This window comes from Nomascus leucogenys, chromosome 2, assembly GCF_006542625.1.
Source record: "Nomascus leucogenys isolate Asia chromosome 2, Asia_NLE_v1, whole genome shotgun sequence".
In the NCBI taxonomy this organism is placed as follows: Eukaryota; Metazoa; Chordata; class Mammalia; order Primates; family Hylobatidae; genus Nomascus; species Nomascus leucogenys.
In genome coordinates, this window is record NC_044382.1 from 37,784,970 (window position 1) to 37,807,790 (window position 22,821).

General features: G+C 40.9%; 1 protein-coding gene across 12 annotated transcripts in view; it reads right to left on the reverse strand.

Moving 5' to 3' along the window:
• Positions 1 to 22,821, reverse strand: part of LOC100607821 (protocadherin alpha-C2) — a 230,138-nt gene that overhangs the window by 41,010 nt on the left and 166,307 nt on the right. The window contains exon 1 of one of the 12 annotated variants that reach the window (XM_004087265.3): positions 1,930 to 5,026. The exons of 10 other annotated variants lie outside the window; for them this stretch is intronic. In XM_004087265.3, the coding sequence (XP_004087313.1) occupies positions 1,930 to 4,494 (2,565 nt within the window). In that variant the 5' untranslated portion in view covers positions 4,495 to 5,026. Of the gene's footprint in view, positions 1 to 1,929; positions 5,027 to 22,821 lie in introns of those variants that run through there. One more of the 12 variants, XM_030827766.1, reaches the window with a different exon arrangement.

The following is a 22,821-nucleotide window of genomic DNA, read 5'->3' on the forward strand; positions in this document are numbered from 1 at the left end:
GTAAGACAGAAATAGTTTATGTATCAAATTGCCCCAAGCTTTGAGTCAGGAGAGGGAAGGTAACAGTGTCTTTTCTCTGAGCTTCTAGCTCACAGTTGGTGGCAAAGCTGAGCCTGGCCTGACTTGTTCATGCCTCTTCACCACCTGCAGCCCACCCCAATCCCAAAGTGCTTCACAGGAATTTGTTAAGCAAATGTCTACAGTAACCTTATTTAAAGCTAAACCCTTTTACGGGCTTTCAAATGCTACGATCTAAAGAATTCTGGAAACTCTTTGATATTTTCCCCCGTTTTTCTTAATCTGCAATCTGCCTCCCGTGGTTGCTCAGCATTGACTAACACCAGCCACTTCTGATAAATGAATAAATCTATCTGAACTGTCCATGAGAAAAATCTACTCTCAATCAGGAACGGAAACTTCTGTGCCTGTGCATTACATTCCTCAAGATTACCATGAACTTGAAATGTGACAATATGGACATTACATACAATATGTATGTACAGCAATATGTCAATGAAAATATATTGCAAAAAATAGGGTAGAGACAAATATTGTTCACACATTGTGTAGTAGCTCTAAAAGCCCTTTCTACAAAGTAGTTATTTGGAAAGATAACAATTCACTATTTATGGGACAAAATTTTGGCTTCTGAAATCTAAGTTTTAAGTATCACAAAGCATATCTCTGTTATTTCAAGCGTACATATGGAGACAAACACAACACAAACACACACATATTCATGTACTTTCTAATAATTTATGTACATTATTCATAATAATGAACAAGCTGGCCTTATACCTACTTAAATCTCAAAACTAGTGCATATACTAATACCTGCCTCTACACCTTACTGTAGGGTAAGCCATCCACTTTCCAAGCCAGCCTTTTGAAGCCATAGCAAATCAAATTTTAGATCCAGAAAATGAATGCATGCTTTGGAAGTACTGTCATTTAACTTAAAGACATGAAGGACTTGAAAAGGCTACTTTACATCTCATCAAAACCATAGAAACTGTCAACAGAAAATCAGAAGATTACAGGCTGCATTTAAGCTAAATTCAGGGAAATCCTCTTACAATGAATTCAGAGTATGCCAAGAAAGGTGACTATTGGGAGAATTATTTTTCCCTTCTCTTCCTTCTAATCCCAGCTTGTCTTGGTCTTCACCATCCCCCCACACCCCTAATCCACTCATTCTAATACCTCCCTGGACCAACCAGACAAATTGGTACTTAATCTCTCTGCCTTACCATCATCCACTCCCTCTGACAGCCCCCTACAGAAGAGTTGCCACATCATACAGCCAAAGCAAACTGTAGCTTCAGTATGATGTCTAAATACTACAGCTTTATCACTTGTGACATGCATTTCCAGAGGATCCTATCACATAGGTTCAGTGCAAGTACCAGAAATATTAACTAGATAATTTCCACTGTAGACAGTCCAGAGTATAAACAGAGACAGCATATAGTGGTGACTATGATAGCCCCTAGAGGCCTCAGAGCTTTTTAAGAAACATCACTTATATGGGATTTCAAAAGAAAAATTTCCCTGTAGATGATACAGCAGAGGCCATTTCTCCTTGAGTCTCATAACATTACTCCCTAAAACATAATCCCTATTCCAAGGCCTGTTCTGTTTCTCTACAAATCTGTGTTTTAGCATTAAATATTAAGACTAATCCTCACTTCTCAAGCAATTTTATGGACAAGTCTTCATGCCTCTGAAAATGAAAAATAAAACAATTCTTTAGTGCTATTTTTCTAGAGAGGAAATGGCAGATTATGATCAAATTGTGGATACTGTATATACTCAGTTTACCACATAACTCTTGTCAGTGTTAATGACTCAATAAAGCCAACCACAGGATATTGGGGGATGTGTAACAAATGCACGAGTTTGTGGAAGACCCCCTGACCACTATCTCACCTCATTTTGAGAAACAGCCTCGTTTTTGAGAATAATCAGGTTCCCAGCACTCTGACCACTTTGGCCTGTGAGGTTCCTGCTGTCAGTCACTGCTGCTTGGGCTCCCGAAGGCCCTGGTCCTGTCTGGGCCCCTGTATTGTAAAACATGAAAGTGTCACTCCCTGAGCCTGCTGTCAGACAGGCCTTGTAGCAGTAGGTCTTGGTGAGAGAGCCATTCCCTCGAACTTCAATGAAGTGAGGCTGCACTTTGAGGCCATGCGGTATCCTGGCATCAATATTGTTGTTGGCCTGTTTGTAAAGTTCTGCAGGGGACCTTTCCCTTACTCCACAGAAGCCTCCACAGCATGCAGTGCCATACGCAGTGTAGTGGTAGCACTTGATGATGCTCAAAATGATGATTGTCAAAAGAAATATAAAAGACACTGTGCTTAATGCTATTATTAGATAAAGGGTAATTTCAGAGTATGTCCGAGGGCTCTTAATATGTCTCTGAGTGTCAGGGAGGATTTTGGAAACCCTATCCACCACAGCTACCGTAATAGCCACAGAGGCTGATAGTGATGGCTCTCCATTATCTCGGACTACCACAGTCAGGTTGAAAGTGCTACCACTCTCATCTCCCATCTTCCTGGTAGTCCTAATTTCTCCTGTGTGCAGCTCTACTTTAAAGAGGTCCAGGTCAGAAGTCTGGGCTAGATGGTAAAAAAGCCAAGCATTTTGCCCAGAGTCTGAGTCCATGGCTATGACTTTGGTGACCAGGTAGCCAGCAGGGGCAGTTCGAGGCACCATCTCGAAGGCTGCTGACGAGTTGGTTGAGGTAGGGTACAGAATGTGAGGGGCGTGGTCATTCATGTCCACCACATACACGTTGGCAGTCACGGTGCTGCTCAGTGGTGGGCTCCCCTTGTCCTGAGCCTCCACAGTCACAAAGAACTCCCGAAACTTCTCATAGTCAAAGGAGTTGACAGCATAAAGGCTGCCACTGGCACTGTTAATGGAGACATAGGAGGTGACTGGCAGCCCTTGAATCTCCCTCTCCAGAAGGGAGTAGGTCACCTCTGCATTCTCCTTTTCATCTGGGTCTGTGGCTTGCACAGTACAGAGCAACACACCTGGCAAATTGTTCTCCTGTATGTAGATGGAATAGGAGTCCTCCAGGAAGCTTGGTGGATTGTCATTGATGTCAGAGATCTCAACCTTCAGTGTCCGCTGGGATGTGAGCTGTGGTATTCCCCCATCAGTGGCTGTCACCGTGATGTTGTAGACAGCCACCTGCTCTCGGTCCAGTGGGCCACTCACCACCAGTGTATAGGAGTTTCCAAAGCCATTCAGTCGGAAAGGCAGTGTGGCCTCCAGACCCAGGCTCACTTTCCGGTTGGGGCCTGAGTCTTGGTCATTGACACTGAGAACTGCCACAATTGTGTTGGGTGTAGCATTCTCAGGCACTGGGCTATACAGGTCCGTGAGCACCACCTCTGGGGCATTGTCATTCACGTCCACGATGTCCACCAGCACCTTGCAGTGACCTGCCATGGGCACTGGACCCCGGTCAGTCGCCTGCACATAGATCTGGTAGGAGGAGGCTTCCTCATAATCCAGCCCCCCAATTACTCGCACTTCCCCAGTACTGGCATCTATGCTGAAGAGCTGCCTCTCCCGGTCCGACGTGTAGCTGCTCAAGGAGTACCTGAGCTCACCATTGGAGCCCTCATCCGGGTCTGAGGCATTCAGTTTCACCACCAATGTGCCTGGGGGTGAGTCCTCCCGTAGCTGGACGCGATAAGTGGACTGGTCAAAGGCAGGAGAGTTGTCGTTAGTGTCCAGGACACGCACAGAGATCTGTGCCGTACCCGAGCGGGCTGGGATGCCCCCATCCACGGCTGTGAGAACCAGGTGGTGCAAGGCTGCCTGCTCCCGGTCTAGGCCCTTACGCAGCACCAGCTCAAGCACTTTACTGTTCTCCTGCAGGGGCTTAAGGTCCAGCTCGAAGTGCTCGCTGGGGCTGAGCTCGTAGGTCTGTACTGAGTTGGCGCCCACGTCGGGGTCCTGCGCACTCTCTATGTGAAAGCGCGCTCCAGGCGCCACCGATTCGCTTACCTGAAGCTGGTAGTTGGGCCGCGGGAAACGCGGTGAGTTGTCGTTGATGTCCAATATTTCCACCTCAACGGCGCTCACCGCCACGGGGTTGTGCGCCAGCACTTCCAAGCTGAGCAGGCAGCGAGGCCGCTGCTCACACAGCGCCTCCCTATCAATGCGCTCGTTGACGAAGAGCGCTCCACTCGTCAGGTCCAGCTCCAGGTAGCGCGGACTGGGCGCACCCAGATGGTTGATGCGCAAGCAACCCGGCCCCAAGCGCCGCAGCTCGAGCCCCAGCGCGCGAGCCACGTTGCCCACGAGCGCGCCGGGTGCCTGCTCCTCTGGCACGGAGTATCGCAGCTGGGAGGCCGCTGGGCCCGGTAGCAGCAGCAGCAGCAGCAGCAGGAGAGGCAGTAGCAGCAGCCAGGGCATGGGCCGCCGGAGCCGTGGATGCTCTGTCGCCGCAGGTCTGGTGCCCGCCTGCTCCATAGCCACTGGCCGCGGCGGAGGCAGCCGGGCAGGGCCGGAGGCGGCAGCTTCCCCAGCCGTGCTCCACGCCCGGGCCCCGCCTCCGCTCGTGCCACCCTGCGCCCGCTCCCCCACCGCTCACGCTCTAGCAAACGCCTGGGGCCGCTCCCTCCGTAGGCCCTCCCAAGGGCTCCTGGCCCCACCGCCCTCGCTGACTCCCCATATTCCAGCTCCTCCGCTAGCCTCCGAGTCGCTCAACCGGGCTCGGCTTCCTGCTGCTGCTGCCGCTACAGCTCCAGGGGGAGGGAAAAGGAAGCAGAAGGGGAGACAGAGGGGGAGGGGGAAAGGGAGGGGTAGGAGGGCTCAGCAAGTCCTGCTCTGATTCCGCGCCGAAGTGGCGGACAGCGAACCCGGACTGCTCAGCCTCTCCAGTCCCATCTCCTTCACCCTGGACCTGCCGGATCCCAGCGGACCGCAGGAACACGGCCACTCCCTTTCTCCCTACCCCCACTGTCCAGTTCGTCCAGTCTCCACCGTCTCTCCGCTGCTTAACGGGTCTTTAGGGAGATTAGTCTGGGAAAAGCAGTCAAGCCCCTAGAAGTCTAGCTATCAGTTCCCCAGGAAAAGATTTCCAAGCGCAATTCAGGAAAATAAACTGAGGGGCCTTAGCTAAGTATGGGCACCCGGGCGGCGGATCTAACATTAAAAGGAAACAACGCAGGGGGAGGCGCTCTGGGGTTACTGGCGATGGGAACTATTCACCTGACTCCCACATCTTCCCTGGACACTCTTAAGTACTGCAAAAAGTGCTCAACTCCTAGAGCAAAAGGAGGGGGATGGCAAATGCTGCCCTCTTTCCGGGAGCAAGCCTAAAACCAGCATCCTGGGATCCAAGACTCAATTCTGCTCTCGGCCAAGTGGCCCTTACTTTCAGTGTGTGCCTTGGCAAATAACCAATATTTAAATGTTTAAAATGCTCTGTTTAAAAAAATAGTCTCCATGAAGCTGTAGGCAAATCTATTATTTGACCCATTTTAGCGACAGTGGGGAAAATCTGGTAAAATTTTTAAAGAGATTCTTCTCTCAAGCTTTTTCTGATCTTGCTACAAATCTTTTTCATTTATCACCCAAGACATTTTCTTTCAAGAGTGATTTAAAATTTTTTCTTTAATGGATGACAATGTCTTCAAGAGTCTGCAAAACCATTAAATCAAGAGCGTTACTGTTGATCTCCTAAGCCAGGCTGGAATTTGGATTCCATTAATGCTTTGCAGTTAAAAAAAAATCTGCTGTCATTAAGCAAAATGTGGGAGTCTGGGATTTATCTTACAATAACCAGCAATTTCAATGACTGCAGCTTATCTTCCTTAAATATAAGACTCCTTAGACTTCTGTTCTTCTGTGTCCCCAAGTTTCCTCTTGTACTCCTATAGAAGCAACGCAGAGACAACAAATTCACTTCAGTAAAAGAGAAGGCAGAAGGATCAGAGGAATCTTTCCATGCTGTGTCATTGCCTCTGCTGCTCAGTCTGTATATTCACTCTTCCCAGGTTCTCACATTTCTTCCACAGGAATTTGAAATCTATTGCCTCATGTGCAAAAAAAGCACTCAGTAAGACGTCCTTTCTCGTCATCTCCCAGTATTCTCTCATCCGTAGATCTTCCTCTATGGGTCATTTTCTAGCTATGGACTGGAACAAAGTCAGAGTGAGACCTGACATTGGTATGCTTCCCTCCTAGAGGGGACGATTAAAGGAGCCAAGGTTGTGATCCTGACGCCCAGAATTCAAAGGCCTGAACTAGCACATCCCTTCGTTCCACCGACCAAGCAAACTTACTATCAATGCTCCACTACCTAGCCAGTGTTATTCCAGAGAAACGCCCAGCTTCCTCCTATCACTGCTGCTTCTTATTTGTCCTCTTTGTTTCCTCAAGGGTACAGAGTAGGAAGCAATTTTCATCAAAATCTATTCCTGTCTCCTTTCTTGGGTCTCTGGCTTCTTCCTCTTCTCTCTGCATCCTCCCCAAACATCCCTACAATAATTCTGTCTCAGTTTGCTGTGGTAATTTGATCTCAGAGGCCTTAATCTCTCAAGTGCACAAATTGTGGACCTGGCCTATGTCCTCACCCATTACTTGTTTCTGAAAATAAATGGCTTATAAGTGGAATCAAGTTGTAAGTTGTCAGGAAAAGTGATCTTTCCTCCCCTCATCTCCTCCCAGCCCTCCGAGTCCCTGCCATCTCTGCACACAGCTCAGAGACCTGGCCACTGGGTATTGACCAGGCATAGACCTGTGACTGTGAAAAAATCATAGGCACTTAAGGAAGAGATTACAGTGGCAGAGGCTTGGTGATTTCTTAATGGAAGCCCCCAAATGTCATGTCTTAGGAGAAAAACCAGGACTCTCCTTTCAGCACTCTTGTAATCTTCCAGCAAGGACACCTGCCAGGTTGTCCATTTTGCTGTTTTAGGCCCTGTAGAATGTATTTACCTCCAACTAGAATTTACTGCCTTAATTATTAAGGAGTCAAACATAAAGCCAACACAATCAGCCTCGTTTTGAAAGACATTGTACTAAAGAGATGGTATACTCTATTTGGCACTATAATGATTTCATTCCTCACACCATTATACTGAGGCTCCTGCCAACCTTACTAGTTGTTAGAATGTGATTGCTCAGACTGTTGTTAATTACCCTTTCTACAAATATTAACGCTAATGCCTTGACCACACCATTATGCATTCCTTTCCTTGGACCTTCAAGAACTCCCTATTAAAAAGTAGAACACAGTAATTAGGAACGTAGACTTTGGAGTCAGTCACACTCCTGCCAGTGACTAACTGTGTGGCTATGGACATGCTACTTAACCTAAGCTTCACTTTACTCATTTTAATTAAGGAAAACAATAGTAAGCAAAACTCATAGGGTTATTATTATGATTACATGAGAAAATGTATGTAAAGCAATTTGCACAGTGACTAGTTAAGTACATTATTGTTGTTGTTGCTGTTGTCGTGAAATACAACAATTTATTATCATCAGATAAAACCTTAGTTGGCAGTCCATATGTAGCATGGCCCTTTAGATATCAAACACAGATAAGCACATTTAACTATGCCATATAGGAAATCAACCATGATAGGGAAGATGCATATGCAACAAAGTTAAGCTTTCCCAATTACTTCTAGAACTACATCCTAGATTTTGAGAACAAAACCAAAAAACAAAAAACAACCCCTTTTTATATCATGAAGTAAATGGGACTTCTGTTATGAGAACTCCTTCAAGAGATTTGTTTCCTCACAAGAGATTTACCTTTTTAGAAAACACAGAAATACTTCAGCAACAGAGTATGAAGTTAGTTCCTAAACATGCTGTAATCTACAGCACCCAGCACCTCTTTGAAAAGAACTAAATTTACAAATTTATCTGCGTAATTCTAATACAAACAGCTTCCTATTTTCTCTCCTCCTTTTAAAATCTTACATACATTTAAAGGTCCAGATGAAAACCTACCTAATCCATGAAACAGTGTCTACTCTAAACATGAGTTTTTTTTTTTTTTTCATTTTCACAGTCTACAGCATATCTGTAAGATGGCATGTGTCATTTTTAAATTCATCCAAATAATTTAATATTATCTCTTTAATTATAAGCAACCTAAAAGCAGGAGCCATGTCTTATATTTCTGTCTCCTTCACAATGTAGAAACCCTTATAGATTCTCAATAAATGTTAATTGCTTCATTTTCTTCAGATCTTATTTTTAGTAAACTCAAGAAAAGCTGCTACAGAAAAATTGCCTATATAGCGATAGAGCATATCTTATGGAGAGGAGATTGAGAAGTATCTGTCAAATAGGGAAGGATCTAGTTTTCATTTTTTAATTTATGTATTTATGTTGCTCTACAAACTGAGCTCAAGTTATATAATAAAAGAGAGACAAATGGTCATCTCTAATGTTTAGAGTTGTCCAAAGTAGTTTTTAAAAATTCCATCTTGTTAAAAACGAATAGGATTCCTGATCTTCATGCATCCCCAGAAGGAAAATACTTTCCAATATGATTATAGCATTATTTACAGATAAAACATCCAGTGGATGGGAAGATGAAAAAGTTTTCACATAACTTGATGGCTAAATTTTTTCACATCTCCCTTCCTCCAGAAGAAATATATCAGTCAAATATTTGGCATTAACAATTGGCTTTTAGGGGGAGCTCCTCTACGTTTTTAGTTCTAAAAAACTAATATATTATTGATAGTTGGCTGAGGTGTCTGAAAATTGCTTAGAATAAACAAAGAGATTCAAGCGATAAGAGATTCAAGCCATCTTTGGATAAGTAACAATAAAAAGGGAGAGACAGGTTTGGGGCAGATTGTGTAATATTAACAGATAAAATCAAACTAGCCAGTATTGGGGGGAGTTTTACTTCTTTATTAGTATTCTCAATTGAGATGGCCTAACAAGAATCATAGAATATTAAAGGTTGAGGTTTTTTTAATTATAAAACTCTTTTTCATTGAAGAAAATGGTTAAGTGAAACTTGAACCTCAAGATCAATAAGGAGATAGGAAGCATAAAAGTGATATAAGTGGCCGGGTGTGGTGGCTCACGCCTGTAATCCCAGCACTTTGGGAGGCCAAGGCCGAGGTCAGGAGATTGAGACCATCCTGGCTAACATGGTGAAACCCCATCTCTACTAAAAAATATTAAAAAATTAGCCGGGCGTGGTGGTGGGTGCCTGTAGTCCCAGCTACTGGGGAGGCTGAGGCAGGAGAATGGCGTGAACCCAGGAGGTGGAGTTTGCAGTGAGCTGAGATCATGCCACTGCACTCCAGCCTGGGCAACAGAGTGAGACTCCATCTCAAAAAAAAAAAAAAAAAAAAAACTGATGTAAGTCAGTCAAGTATCTGTGGCCAGATAAATGATCTTCCAAGGCACTGAAAGAACTTACAGATGTGACTAGAGAACCCAATTTCCTATCTTTTAAAAAGTGCCATTAAGCTTGATACAAATTCCTTCAAAACTGTAATATAACTAAAGTGATTGTTTATGAGCACTTGGAAATGAAGGCATTCATACTAAGGACTACTCTGGCTTAATTAAAAACTGGTAACTTCAAACTAACCACATAGACTTAAGATTGTTTTTCATATGGGCATTTTAGTTTCATTTACTAGAATCATTGCCAAAATAAATGCTTATCAAAACAAAATTTAAAAAAAAAAGGCTGCAGGAACAGTCAATCAACCTCAAGAAACAGAGCCATGGCAAAAAGAAGCTTCCTGGAGCTTCTGATAAATTCCGTCACCTTTTTGGGACCCAGTTTCTTCATCAATACCAACCTTATTAGGGCCCTGTGAGGAGTACATAAGGTTAGATATGTACTGAAATAATACGCCAACTCTTAAGTGCCAAGACATTAGGATGCAAGGGGGTTGGGTGACCAAAAAGTCAACAATTACTTGATACTCTAGATATCCCATTCAACATTTTGTTAATGACTCAAAACAAGGAGGTAGCAAGTGTCCATGCCAGTCCAGCAGCAAGTTGGGCATTTTTGGAACAAGAATTGCAACTGCCTAGGTTAAGCTATGTTTCTAATTCACTAAACTTAGTACCAATTTTCTATCTGAAACTCAAGATATGCCCCAAATTCATTAGTGTGTATTTCAGCTAATTTCTGGCTTATAGTTGCCATTAAACCTGTTCCAAGTTTCCATTCATCACTTGGGACCTCTTATTTTAATAGAAACCTTGTTTGGCCCTATTTCTCCTCTGTAACTCTTGGGATTTTAGCCAGAGACTAAAATAAGATGACTATTTGGCACTAAAGAACACCCTCGTTACCAAGTAGGTTTTAGCCAAAGCATTCATTGATTTGGATAGGGGTTTTAAAAATATATTTCAAAAACACATTAGATATTGTTGAAGTACCTTGAATTTGAACTGTTTTCCAACTGATTTCCTAAGCTCAGTCTATATGAAGGCCACAGTTTCTCTTTCCTATACCCATTATGTTTGCTGCTTGGAACAAACAAACCTACACCTCTGTGTAAGAAGGATTACTTCTCAAAATTATCCATACGTATATCTAGAGTATCAAGTAATTGTTGACTTTTTGGGCACCCCCCCACCCCTTGCATCCTAATGTCTTGGCACTTATGAGTTGGCATATTATTTCAGTGCACATCTAACCTCACATACTCCTCACAGGACCCTAATGAGGTTGGTACTGATGAAGAAACTGGGTCCCAAAAAGGTGACGGAATTTATCAGAAGCTCCAGGAAGCTTCTTTTTACCATGGCTCTGTTTCTTGAGATTCTGAAATAACATCTGACCACTACACATGCAACCCCTAACTTAAGAATTGTATTATCAGTCTCAAGCTATTAATATCTAAGTATTTCATAAGGAATACTATTGTTCCCACAACTACAAGTTTCTTTCTCTTTTAGAAACTACAATTGAATCTTCTGTACATGTTTTTAATAATAAACAGCCGGACTTAACAAAATCGTGATGCAAAACAGATTTGTACTTCATATCCCAACTTCTTCTTTCAGTAACATCTACCTCCTACCTACGATATTCTGCCTAAGTAATGGGACTTTACAAATGGCTTTGATTTTTCTGATATAAATCCCACTCGTGTATTCCTTGATAGATTTTGCTACATAATTCCTTTAGCAGTTATAGGCATAATACATTATAATGTGAGTAAAATATAAATCCTCTAAATTAGCCATGTTAATATACACTGTTCTTACTGAATATTAAAATATACTTTAAGGCATTTTGATGAGATAATGTTATCTAAAAATTTTCCCTTTCAAAGCTCATTTTATTGAAATTATTTAGAAAGGATTTACAAGTTCTTTTGCTTCTGTGTTTTTTCTCTCTTTTTTTCTATCACAAGCAAGAAAAGCATATTATACTTGGCTGATAGAATTGAAACAAAAAATCTAGTGCTGATTCTATTTATACAGCATCTCTGAATTAATGGTCTTAAAGATCTTAAAATTTTTTAGTTTGATCCATATATAACAATATACCTTGATTGATGCCAACTTCAGCTTTTCAGCACAAAATAGAAAAAAATACACAAATTCTCAGATCAATCAACACTTTATCTTAATTTGTGACTTTTTTTTTGAGACGGGGTCTCACTCAGTTGTCTCACTGGAGTGCAGTAGCATAATCAAAACTTATTGCAGCTTCAACCACCGGGCTCAATGATGCTCCCACCTCAGCCTCCTGGGTAGCTGGGACCACAGTCATGCACTATCATGCCCAGATAATTTTTGTATTTTTTGTAAAGACAGCATTTCACCATGTTGCCCAGACTGGTCCTGAACTCCTGGGGTCAAGCAATCTGCCCACTTTGGCCTCCCAAAGTGGGCTCACCTCGCCCACCTTCAGACCCCTGCTGAATGTCCGAAACCAAGGATAATATTGAATTCTATATATACTGCATTTTTTCCTGTACATACATACCCATGATAAAGCTTAATGTATAAATTAGGTACGGTAAAAGATTAACAACAATAACTAATAATAAAATAGAATAATTATAATAATATACTATAATATTATTACAAGTATGAGCCACCACACCCAGGCAGACTTTTCTATATCTATTATATATCTATTGGTCAATTCTTTTATAAACCCAGTAAACCAAAGACACTGGAATGATAACTTTAAGATATAAAAATTAAAACAGAATGGTTTGATAATTTACTAGAAATAGAAAGTTGATTTCAAACAGAAATGGGTAAAAATCTCACTTTCTCTCTTTCCAATTCAGTGTTACATTTATTATAACAGAGTTGTCACTCTAGGATATTCAATATCCTTTATAATTAAAATTTCATCATAGCTTTCTGTGATTGGTTTTCTGCAGTACTCTCAAGCTGGACTAGTATTCCTTTGATCCAATTATCATAAGCTCATTTAAAATCTCAACTGTGTATGAAACATTTATTGGTTCATAAATCAATGTACCCATAGGATATACTGGACAGCCATGCCTCCTAGGATATGTGGATTTAGTGTTCTTTAAGCCAGCAGGAGTTGAAGAATAAAAGATATTTTCAAATTATAAAAAGTCATTCTTTCCAAGCGTCAGTGATAATGTTTGATGACCTGTTAAGAAAATAGCAACATTCCTGATAAAGTCAGATTGTGAACTTCCTGCGATTTATTTATTTTTTGAGCTCTAACTTATTTTAATTAAGTTCAATAATATTTAAAATATATACTTCTTGTATCAAATTAAATTTGTTCAGAATTGTTAAAAGCGATGAAAGTGAAAGTCCTTTAAAATCTAATTCCCTTGTAGACTAGACCAGTAACAGATAATTGTATATCACTCCAGGCTTTTGACTATGCTATATAAATATACACACTGATACATTTTACCAAAATGGAACCATATTCTACAACTATTGTACAACTTTACTTTTTGCTTCTGTGTTTTTTCTCTATTTTTTTCTATCACAAGCAAAGAAAGCATAGTATACTTGGCTGATAGAATTGAAACAAAAAATCTGGCACTGATTCTATTTATACAGCATCTCTGAATTAATAGTCTTAAAGATCTTAAAATTATTTAGCTTGATACATAGATAACAATATGCCTTGGTTGATGCCAAGTTCAGCTTTTCAGCACAAAATAGGAAAAAAAATACACAAACTCTCAAATCAATTAACACTTTCTCTTAATTTGTGACTTTTTTTACTTAACATATATGATGAACTTAGTTTTTACTTAACATATATAATGAACATCCTTTCATGTCGGTATATATAATTCTGCTTCTTTCTTAATAAAAGCTACATAATGTTCATTAGATATTTCATAATTAATTTTTACTCCATGATTGAATATTTAAGTGCATTTCTGAAAGTGTGTGCATGTATATGTCTGTGTGTTTATTCTAGGAAGTGCTTTGTTAAAGGTACAGTAGTCCCTCCTTTTCCACAGGGGATACTTTCTAAGATCCCCACTGAATGTCTGAAACCAAGGATAATACAGAATTCTACATATACTATGTTTTTTCATATACATACATACCTATGATATAGTGTAATTTATAAATTAGGCACAGTAAAAGATTAACAACAATAACTAATAATAAATTAGGACAATTATAACAATACACTATAATAAAAGTTATATGAATGTGGTCTCTCTCTCTCAAAATATCTTACTGTACTGTGCTCACCTATTTTCTGAAACTGCTCAAAGCGAAACTGCAGGTAAGGGGGGACTAGTGCTTACATATTTAAATTTTAGGTAGACATGCCAAAATGCTTCACCAAATTTTTGTGCCTATTTATATTCCCAATCGGTGATCAATAAACCAATTTATATCCTTACGATTTGTCTCCAAAATTCTTAGTTCATAGTGTAGTAAAGAAACACCCAGAATCATGTCCATAGCAATATTTCATTTTCCTTAATAAAAAGCCCTTAGTCACATTTATAATTTATTTTATATGACTCCCATAAATATCTAAATGCTCACTGAGAAATTCAGACCACTTCCTTGAATTTATTTTACTTAAATTGACTGATTAATTACAATGTTTTAATGTAAATTTTATCCTATATCCAGCAGGATTAAAGTTTATACCTTTAAGAACATGCATTCATTGATATCTAACTCTCCACACATTCATTCAACCATTTAACCCAAGATTTAAAAATATTAAATTCAAAATTGAAGCAGTAATAAATAGCCCACCAACCAAGCAAAGCCCAGGACCAGACAGATTTACAGCTGAATTCTATCAGAGGTACAAAGAGGAGCTGGTACCAATTCTTCTGAAGCTATTCCAAACAATGGGAAAGGAGGTACTCCTCCCTAACTCATTTAAGGTCAGCATCATCCTGATACCAAAACCTGGCAGAGATACAACAAAAAGGAAAACTTCTGGCTGATATTCCTGATGAGCATCAGTGCAAAAATCCTCAATAAGATACTGGCAAACCGAATCCAGCAGCACATCAAAAAGCTTATCCACCATAATCAAGTAGGCTTCATCCCTGGGATGCAAGGCTGGTTCAACATATGCAAATCAAGAAATGTAATTCATCACATAAACAGAACTAAAGACAAAACCCACATGATTATCTCAATGGATTCAGAAAAGGCCTTCGATAAAATTCAACATCACTTCATGTTAAAAATGCTCAATAAACTAGGTATTGAAGGAACATACCTCAAAATAATAAGAGCCATATATATGACCAACCCACACCAATACCACACTGAATGGGCAAAACCTGGAAGCATTCCCCTTGAAAACCAGCACAAGACAAGGGTGCCCTCTTTCACCACTCCTATTCAGCATAGTATTGGAAGTTCTGGCTAGGGCAATTAGGAAAGAGAAAGAAATAAAGGGTATTCAAACAGGAAGAGAGGAAATCAAATTATCTTTGTTTGCAGATGACATGATCCTGTATCTGGAAAACCCCATTGTCTCAGCCCAAAAGCTTCTTAAGCTGATAAGTGACTTCAGCAAAGTCTCAGGATACAAAATCAATGTGCAAAAATTGCTAGCATTCCTATACACAAACAACAGGCAAGTAGAGAGCCAAATTATGAATGAACTCCCATTCACAATTGCTACAAAGAGAATAAAATACCTAGGAATACAGCTAACAAGGGAAGTAAAGGACCTCTTCAAGGAGAATGTCAAACCACTGCTCAAGGAAATCACAGTGGACACAAAAAAATAGAGAAACATTCCATGCTCATGGATAGAAAGAATCAGTATTATGGCCATACTGCTCAAAGTAATTTATAGATTCAATGGTATTCCTATTAAACTTCCATTGACATTCATCACAGATTTTGAAAAAGCTATATTAGGGTGGAGCCAAGATGGCCAAATAGGAACAGCTCTGGTCTACAGCTCCCAGCGTGAGTGACGCAGAAGACAGGTGATTTCTGCATTTCCATCTGAGGTACTGGGTTCATCTCACTAGGGAGTGCCAAACAGTGGCTGCAGGACAGTCGGTGCAGTGCACCATGCGTGAGCTGAAGCAGGGCGAGGCATTGCCTCACTCGGGAAGCACAAGGGGTCAGGGAGTTCCCTTTCCTAGTCAAAGGAAGGGTTAACAGACGTCACCTGGAAAATCGGGTCACTCCCATCCTAATACTGCGCTTTTCCAACGGGCTTGGAAAATGGCACACCAGGAGATTGTGTCCCGCACCTGGCTCGGAGGGTCCTATGCCCACGGAGTCTCGCTGATGGCTAGCACAGCAGTCTGAGATCAAACCGCAAGGCGGCAGCGAGGCTGGGGGAGGGGCGCCCACCATTGCCCAGGCTTGCTTAGGTAAACAAAGCAGCCAGGAAGCTCGAACTGGGTGGAGCCCACTACAGCTCAAGGAGGCCTGCCTGCCTCTGTAGGCTCCACCTCTGGGGGCAGGGCACAGACAAACAAAAAGACAGCAGGAACCTCTGCAGTCTTAAATGTCCCTGTCTGACAGCTTTGAAGAGAGTAGTGTTTCTCCCAGCACACAGCTGGAGATCTGAGAACGGGCAGACTGCCTCCTAAAGTGGGTCCCTGACCCCCGAGCAGCCTAACTGGGAGGCACCCCCCAGTAGGGACAGGCTGACACCTTACTCGGCCAGGTACTCCTCTGAGACAAAACTTCCAGAGGAACAATCAGACAGTTGAATTTGCGGTCCATGAAAAGCCGCTGTTCTGCAGCCACTGCTGCTGACACCCAGCAAAACAGGGTCTGGAGTGGACCTCTAGCAAACTCCAACAGACCTGCAGCTGAGGGTCCTGTCTGGTAGAAGGAAAACTAACAAACAGAAAGGACACCCACACCAAAAACCCATCTGTACATCACCATCATCAAAGACCAAAAGTAGATAAAACCACAAGGATGGGGAAAAAACAGAGCAGAAAAACTGGAAATTCTAAAAAGCAGAGCACCTCTCCTCCTCCAAAGGAATGCAGTTCCTCACCAGCAATGGAACAAAGCTGGACGGAGAATGACTTTGACGAGTTGAGAGAAGAAGGCTTCAGACGATCAAGCTACTCCGAGCTACAGGAGGAAATTCAAACCAATGGCAAAGAAGTTAAAAACTTTGAAAAAAAAATAGATGAATGTATAACTAAGATAATCAATGCAGAGAAGGACTTAAAGGAGCTGATGGAGCTGAAAGCCGTGTTTCGAGAACTACGTGAAGATTGCAGAAGCCTCAGTAGCCGATGCGATCAACTGGAAGAAAGGGTATCAGCGATGGAAGATGGAATGGAATGAAGCAAGAAGAGAAGTTTAGAGAAAAAAGAATAAAAAGAAATGAACAACACCTCCAAGAAATATGGGACTATGTGAAAAGACCAAACCTACGTCTGATTGGTGTACCTGAAAGTGACGGGGAGAATGGAACCAAGTTGGAAAACACTCTGCGAGATATTATCCAGGAGAACTTCCCCAATCTAGCAAGGCAGGCCAACATTCAGATTCAGGAAATACAGAGAATGCCACAAAGATACTCCTCGAGAAGAGCAACTCCAAGACACACAATTATCAGATTCACCAAAGTTGAAATGAAGGAAAAAATGGGCAGCCAGAGAGAAAGGTCGGATTACCCACAAAGGGAAGCCCATCAGACTAACAGCTGATCTCTTGGCAGAAACTCTACAAGCCAGAAGAGAGTGGGGGCTGATATTCAACATTCTTAAAGAAAAGAATTTTCAACCCAGAATCTCATATCCAGCCAAACTAAGCTGCATAAGTGAAGGAGAAATAAAATACTTTACAGACAAGCAAATGCTGAGTGATTTTGTCACCACCAGGCCTGCCCTAAAAGAGCGCCTGAAGGAAGCACTAAACATGGAAAGGAACAACCAGTACCAGCCACTGCAAAAACATGCCAAATTGTAAAGACCACCGAGGCTAGGAAGAAACTGCATCAACTAACAAGCAAAATAACCAACTAACATCATAATGACAGGATCAAATTCACACATAAAAATATTAACTTTAAATGTAAATGGGCTAAATGCTCCAATTAAAAGACACAGACTGGCAAATTGGATAAGGAGTCAAGACCCTTCAGTGGGCTTCAGGAAACCCATCTCACATGCAGAGACACACATAGACTCAAAATAAAGGGATGTAGGAAGATCTACCAAGCAAATGGAAAACAAAAAAAGGCAGGGGTTGCAATCCTAGTCTCTGATAAAATAGACTTTAAACCAACAAAGATCAAAAGAGACAAAGAAGGCCATTACATAATGGTAAAGGGATCAATTCAACAAGAAGAGCTAACTATCCTAAATATATATGCACCCAACACAGGAGCACCCAGATTCATAAAGCAAGTCCTGAGTGACCTACAAAGAGACTTAAACTCCCACACAATAATAATGGGAGATTTTAACAGCCCACTGTCAACATTAGACAGATCAACGAGACAGAAAGTTAACAAGGATACCCAGGAATTGAACTCAGCTCTGCACCAAGTGGACCTAATAGACATCTACAGAACTTTCTACCCCAAATCAACAGAATACACATTTTTTTCAGCACCACACCACACCTATTCCAAAATTGACCACATAGTTGGAAGTAAAGATCTCCTCAGCAAATGTAAAAGAACAGAAATTATAACAAATTGTCTCTCAGACCACAGTGCAATCAAACTAGAGCTCAGGATTAAGAAACTCACTCAAAACTGCTCAACTACATGGAAACTGAACAACCTGCCCCTGAATGACTATTGGGTACATAACGAAATGAAGGCAGAAGTAAAGATGTTCTTTGAAACCAACGAGAACAAAGACACAACATACCAGAATCTCTGGGACACATTCAAAGCAGTGTGTAGAGGGAAATTTATAGCACTAAATGCCCACAAGAGAAAACAGGAAAGATCCAAAATTGACACCCTAACATCAAATTAAAAGAACTAGAAAAGCAAGAGCAAACACATTCAAAAGCTAGCAGAAGGCTAGAAATAACTAAAATCAGAGCAGAACTGAAGGAAATAGAGACACAAAAAACCCTTCAAAAAATTAATGAATCCAGGAGCTGGTTTTTTGAAAAGATCAACAAAATTGATAGACCGCTAGCAAGACTAACAAAGAAGAAAAGAGAGAAGAATCAAATAGATGCAAAAAAAATGATAAAGGGGATATCACCACTGATCCCACAGAAATACAATCTACCATCAGAGAATACTACAAACACCTCTACGCAAATAAACTAGAAAATCTAGTAGAAATGGATAAATTCCTCGACAAATACACCCTCCCAAGACTAAACCAGGAAGAAGTTGAATCTCTGAATAGACCAATAACAGGCTCTGAAATTGTGGCAATAATCAATAGCTTACCAACCAAAAAGAGTCCAGGACCTGATGGATTCACAGCTGAATTCTACTAGAGGTACAAGGAGGAACTGGTACCATTCCTTCTGAAACTATTCCAGTTGATAGAAAAAGAGAGAACCCTCCCTAACACATTTTATGAGGCCAGCATCATCCTGATACCAAAGCCCGGCAGAGACACAACCAAAAAAGAGAATTTCAGACCAATATCCTTGATGAACATTGATGCAAAAATCCTCAATAAAATACTGGCAAACTGAATCCAGCAGCACATCAAAAAGCTTATCCACCATGATCAAGTGGGCTTCATCCCTGGGATGCAAGGCTGGTTCAACATACACAAATCCATAAATGTAATCCAGCATATAAACAGAACCAAAGACAAAAACCACATGATTATCTCAATAGATGCAGAAAAGGCCTTTGACAAAATTCAACAACCCTTCATGCTAAAAACTCAATAAATTAGGTATTGATGGGACGTATCTCAAAATCATAAGAGCTATCTATGACAAACCCACAGCCAATATCATACTGAATGGGCAAAAACTGGAAGCATTCCCTTTGAAAACTGGCACAAGACAGGGATGCCCTCTTTCACCACTCCTATTCAACATAGTGTGGAAGTTCTGGCCAGGGCAATCAGGCAGGAGAAGGAAATAAAGGGTATTCAATTAGGAAAAGAGGAAGTCAAATTGTCCCTGTTTGCAGATGACATGATTGTATATCTAGAAAACCCCATTGTCTCAGCCCAAAATCTCCTTAAGCTGATAAGCAACTTCAGCAAAGTCTCAGGATAAAAAATCAATGTACAAAAATCACAAGCATTCTTGTACACCACTCACAGACAAACAGAGAGCCAAATCATGGGTGAACTCCCATTCACAATTGCTTCAAAGAGAATAAAATACCTAGGAATCCAACCTACAAGGGATGTGAAGGATCTCTTCAAGGAGAACTACAAACCACTGCTCAATGAAATAAAAGAGAATACAAACAAATGGAAGAACATTCCATGCTCATGGGTTGGAAGAATCAATATCGTGAAAATGGCTATACTGCCCAAGGTAATTTATAGATTCAATGCCATCCCCATCAAGCTACCAATGACTTTCTTCACAGAATTGGAAAAAACTACTTTAAAGTTCATATGAAACCAAAAAAGAGCCCACATCGCCAAGTCAATCCTAAGCCAAAAGAACAAAGCTGGAGACATCACGCTACCTGACTTCAAACTATACTACAAGTCTACAGTAACCAAAACAGCATGGTACTGGTACCACAACAGAGACATAGATCAATGGAACAGAACAGAGCCCTCAGAAATAATGCCGCATACCTACAACTATCTGATCTTTGACAAACCTGACAAAAACAAGCAATGGGAAAAGGATTCCCTATTTAATAAATGGTGCTGGGAAAACTGGCTAGCCATATGTAGAAAGCTGAAACTGGATCCCTTCCTTACACCTTATACAAAAATTAATTCAAGATAGATTAAAGACTTACATGTTAGACCTAAAATCATAAAAACCCTAGAAGGAAACCTAGGCAATACCATTCAGGACATAGGCATGGGCAAGGACTTCATGTCTAAAACACCAAAAGCAATGGCAACAAAAGCCAAAATTGACAAATGAGATCTAATTAAACTAAAGAGCTTCTGCACAGCAAAAGAAACTACCATCAGAGTGAACAGGCAACCTACAAAATGGGAGAACATTTTCACAACCTACTCATCTGACAAAGGGCTAATACCCAGAATCTACAATGAACTCAAACAAATTTACAAGAAAAAAACAAACAACTCCATCAAAAAGTGGGCGAAGGACATGAACAGACACTTCGCAAAAGAAGACATTTATGCGCCAAAAAACACATGAAAAAATGCTCATCATCACTGGCCATCAGAGAAATGCAAATCAAAACCACAATGAGATACCATCTCACACCAGTTAGAATGGCCATCATTAAAAAGTCAGGAAACAACAGGTGCTGGAGAGGATGTGGAGAAACAGTAACACTTTTACACTGTTGGTGGGACTGTAAACTAGTTCAACCATTGTGGAAGTCAGTGTGGCAATTCCTCAGGGATCTCGAACTAGAAATACCATTTGACCCAGCCATCCCATTACTGGGTATATACCCAAAGGACTATAAATCATGCTGCTATAAAGACACATGCACACGTATGTTTATTGCGGCACCATTCACAATAGCAAAGACTTGGAACCAACCCAAATGTCCAACAACAATAGACTGGATTAAGAAAATGTGGCACATATACACCATGGAATACTATGCAGCCATAAAAAATGATGAGTTCATGTCCTTTGTAGGGACATGGATGAAACTGGAAACCATCATTCTCAGTAAACTATCACAAGGACAAAAAACCAAACACCGCATGTTCTCACTCATAGGTGGGAATTGAACAGTGAGAACACATGGATACAGGAAGGGGAACATTACACTCCGGGGACTGTTGTGGGGTGGGGGGAGGGGGGAGGGAGAGCATTAGGAGATATACCTAATGCTAAATGACGAGTTAATGGGTGCAGCACACCAACATGGCACATGGATACATATGTAACAAACCTGCACATTGTGCACATGTACCTTAAAACTTAAAGTATAATAATAAAAAATAAATAAATAAGATTTTAAAAAGCTATGTTAAAATTCATATGTGTATTAATCTGTTCTCACACTGCTATAAAGAACTGCCAGAGACTGGGTAATTTATAAAAGAAAAAGGTTTAATTGACTCACAGTTCAGCATGGCTGGGGAGGCCTCAGGAAACTTACAATCATGGTGGAAACTTACAATCATGGTGGAAGGGAGAGCAAACACGTCTTTCTTCACATGGTGGCAGGAAGGAGAAGTGCCAAGCAAAAAGGGAAAAGCCCTTATAAAACCATCAGATCTAATGAGAACTCACTATCATGAGAACTGCATGGGATAACCGCCCCCATGATTCAATTACCTCCCACTGGGTCCCTCCCACAACATGTGGGGATTATGGGAACTACAATTCAAGGTGAGATTTGGTTGGAGACACAGCCAAACCATATCAATATGGAACCAAAAAAGAGCCTTTATAGCCAAGACAATCCTAAGCAAAAGAACAAACCTGGAGGCATCACGCTACTTGACTTCATATATACCACAAAACTACAGTAACCAAAACAGCACAGTACGGCTACAAAAGCAGACGCATAGACCAGTGGAACAGAATAGAGAACTCAGAAATAACACCGCACACCTACAACCATCTGATCTTCAACAAACCTGACAAAAACAAGCAATGGGAAAAATATTCCCCATTTAATAAATGGTGCTGGGAGAATTGGCTAGCCATATGCAGAAAATTGAAACTGTACCCTTTCCTTACATCTTATACGAAAATTAACTCAAGATTAATTAAAGACTTAATTCATAAAAGTATAAAAGTATAAAAACCCTAGAAGAAAATCTAGACAATACCATTCAGGACATAGGCACAGGCAAAGATTTCATGACAAAAGTGCCTAAAGCAATTTCAACAAAAGCAAAAATTGACAAATGGGATCTAATTAAATTAAAGAGCATCTGCACAGCAAAAGAAACTATCATCAGAGTGAACACACAACATACAGAATGGGAGAAAAATTTTGTAGTCTATCCATCTGACAAAAGTCTAATATCCAGAGTCTACAAGGACCTTAAACAAATTTACAAGAAAATCCCAAACAAGCCCACTACAAAGTGGGCAAAGAACATGAACAGACACTTCTCAAAAGAAGACAGTCATGTGGCCGACAAACACGTGAAAAAAACCTGAACATCACTGATCATTAGAGAAATGCAAATCAAAACCACAATGAAATATCTTCTCACACCAGTCAGAATGGCAATTATTAACAAGTCCAGAAACAACAGATGGAGAAAAAGGAACACTTTTACACTGTTGATGGGGGTGTAAATTAGTTCAATCATT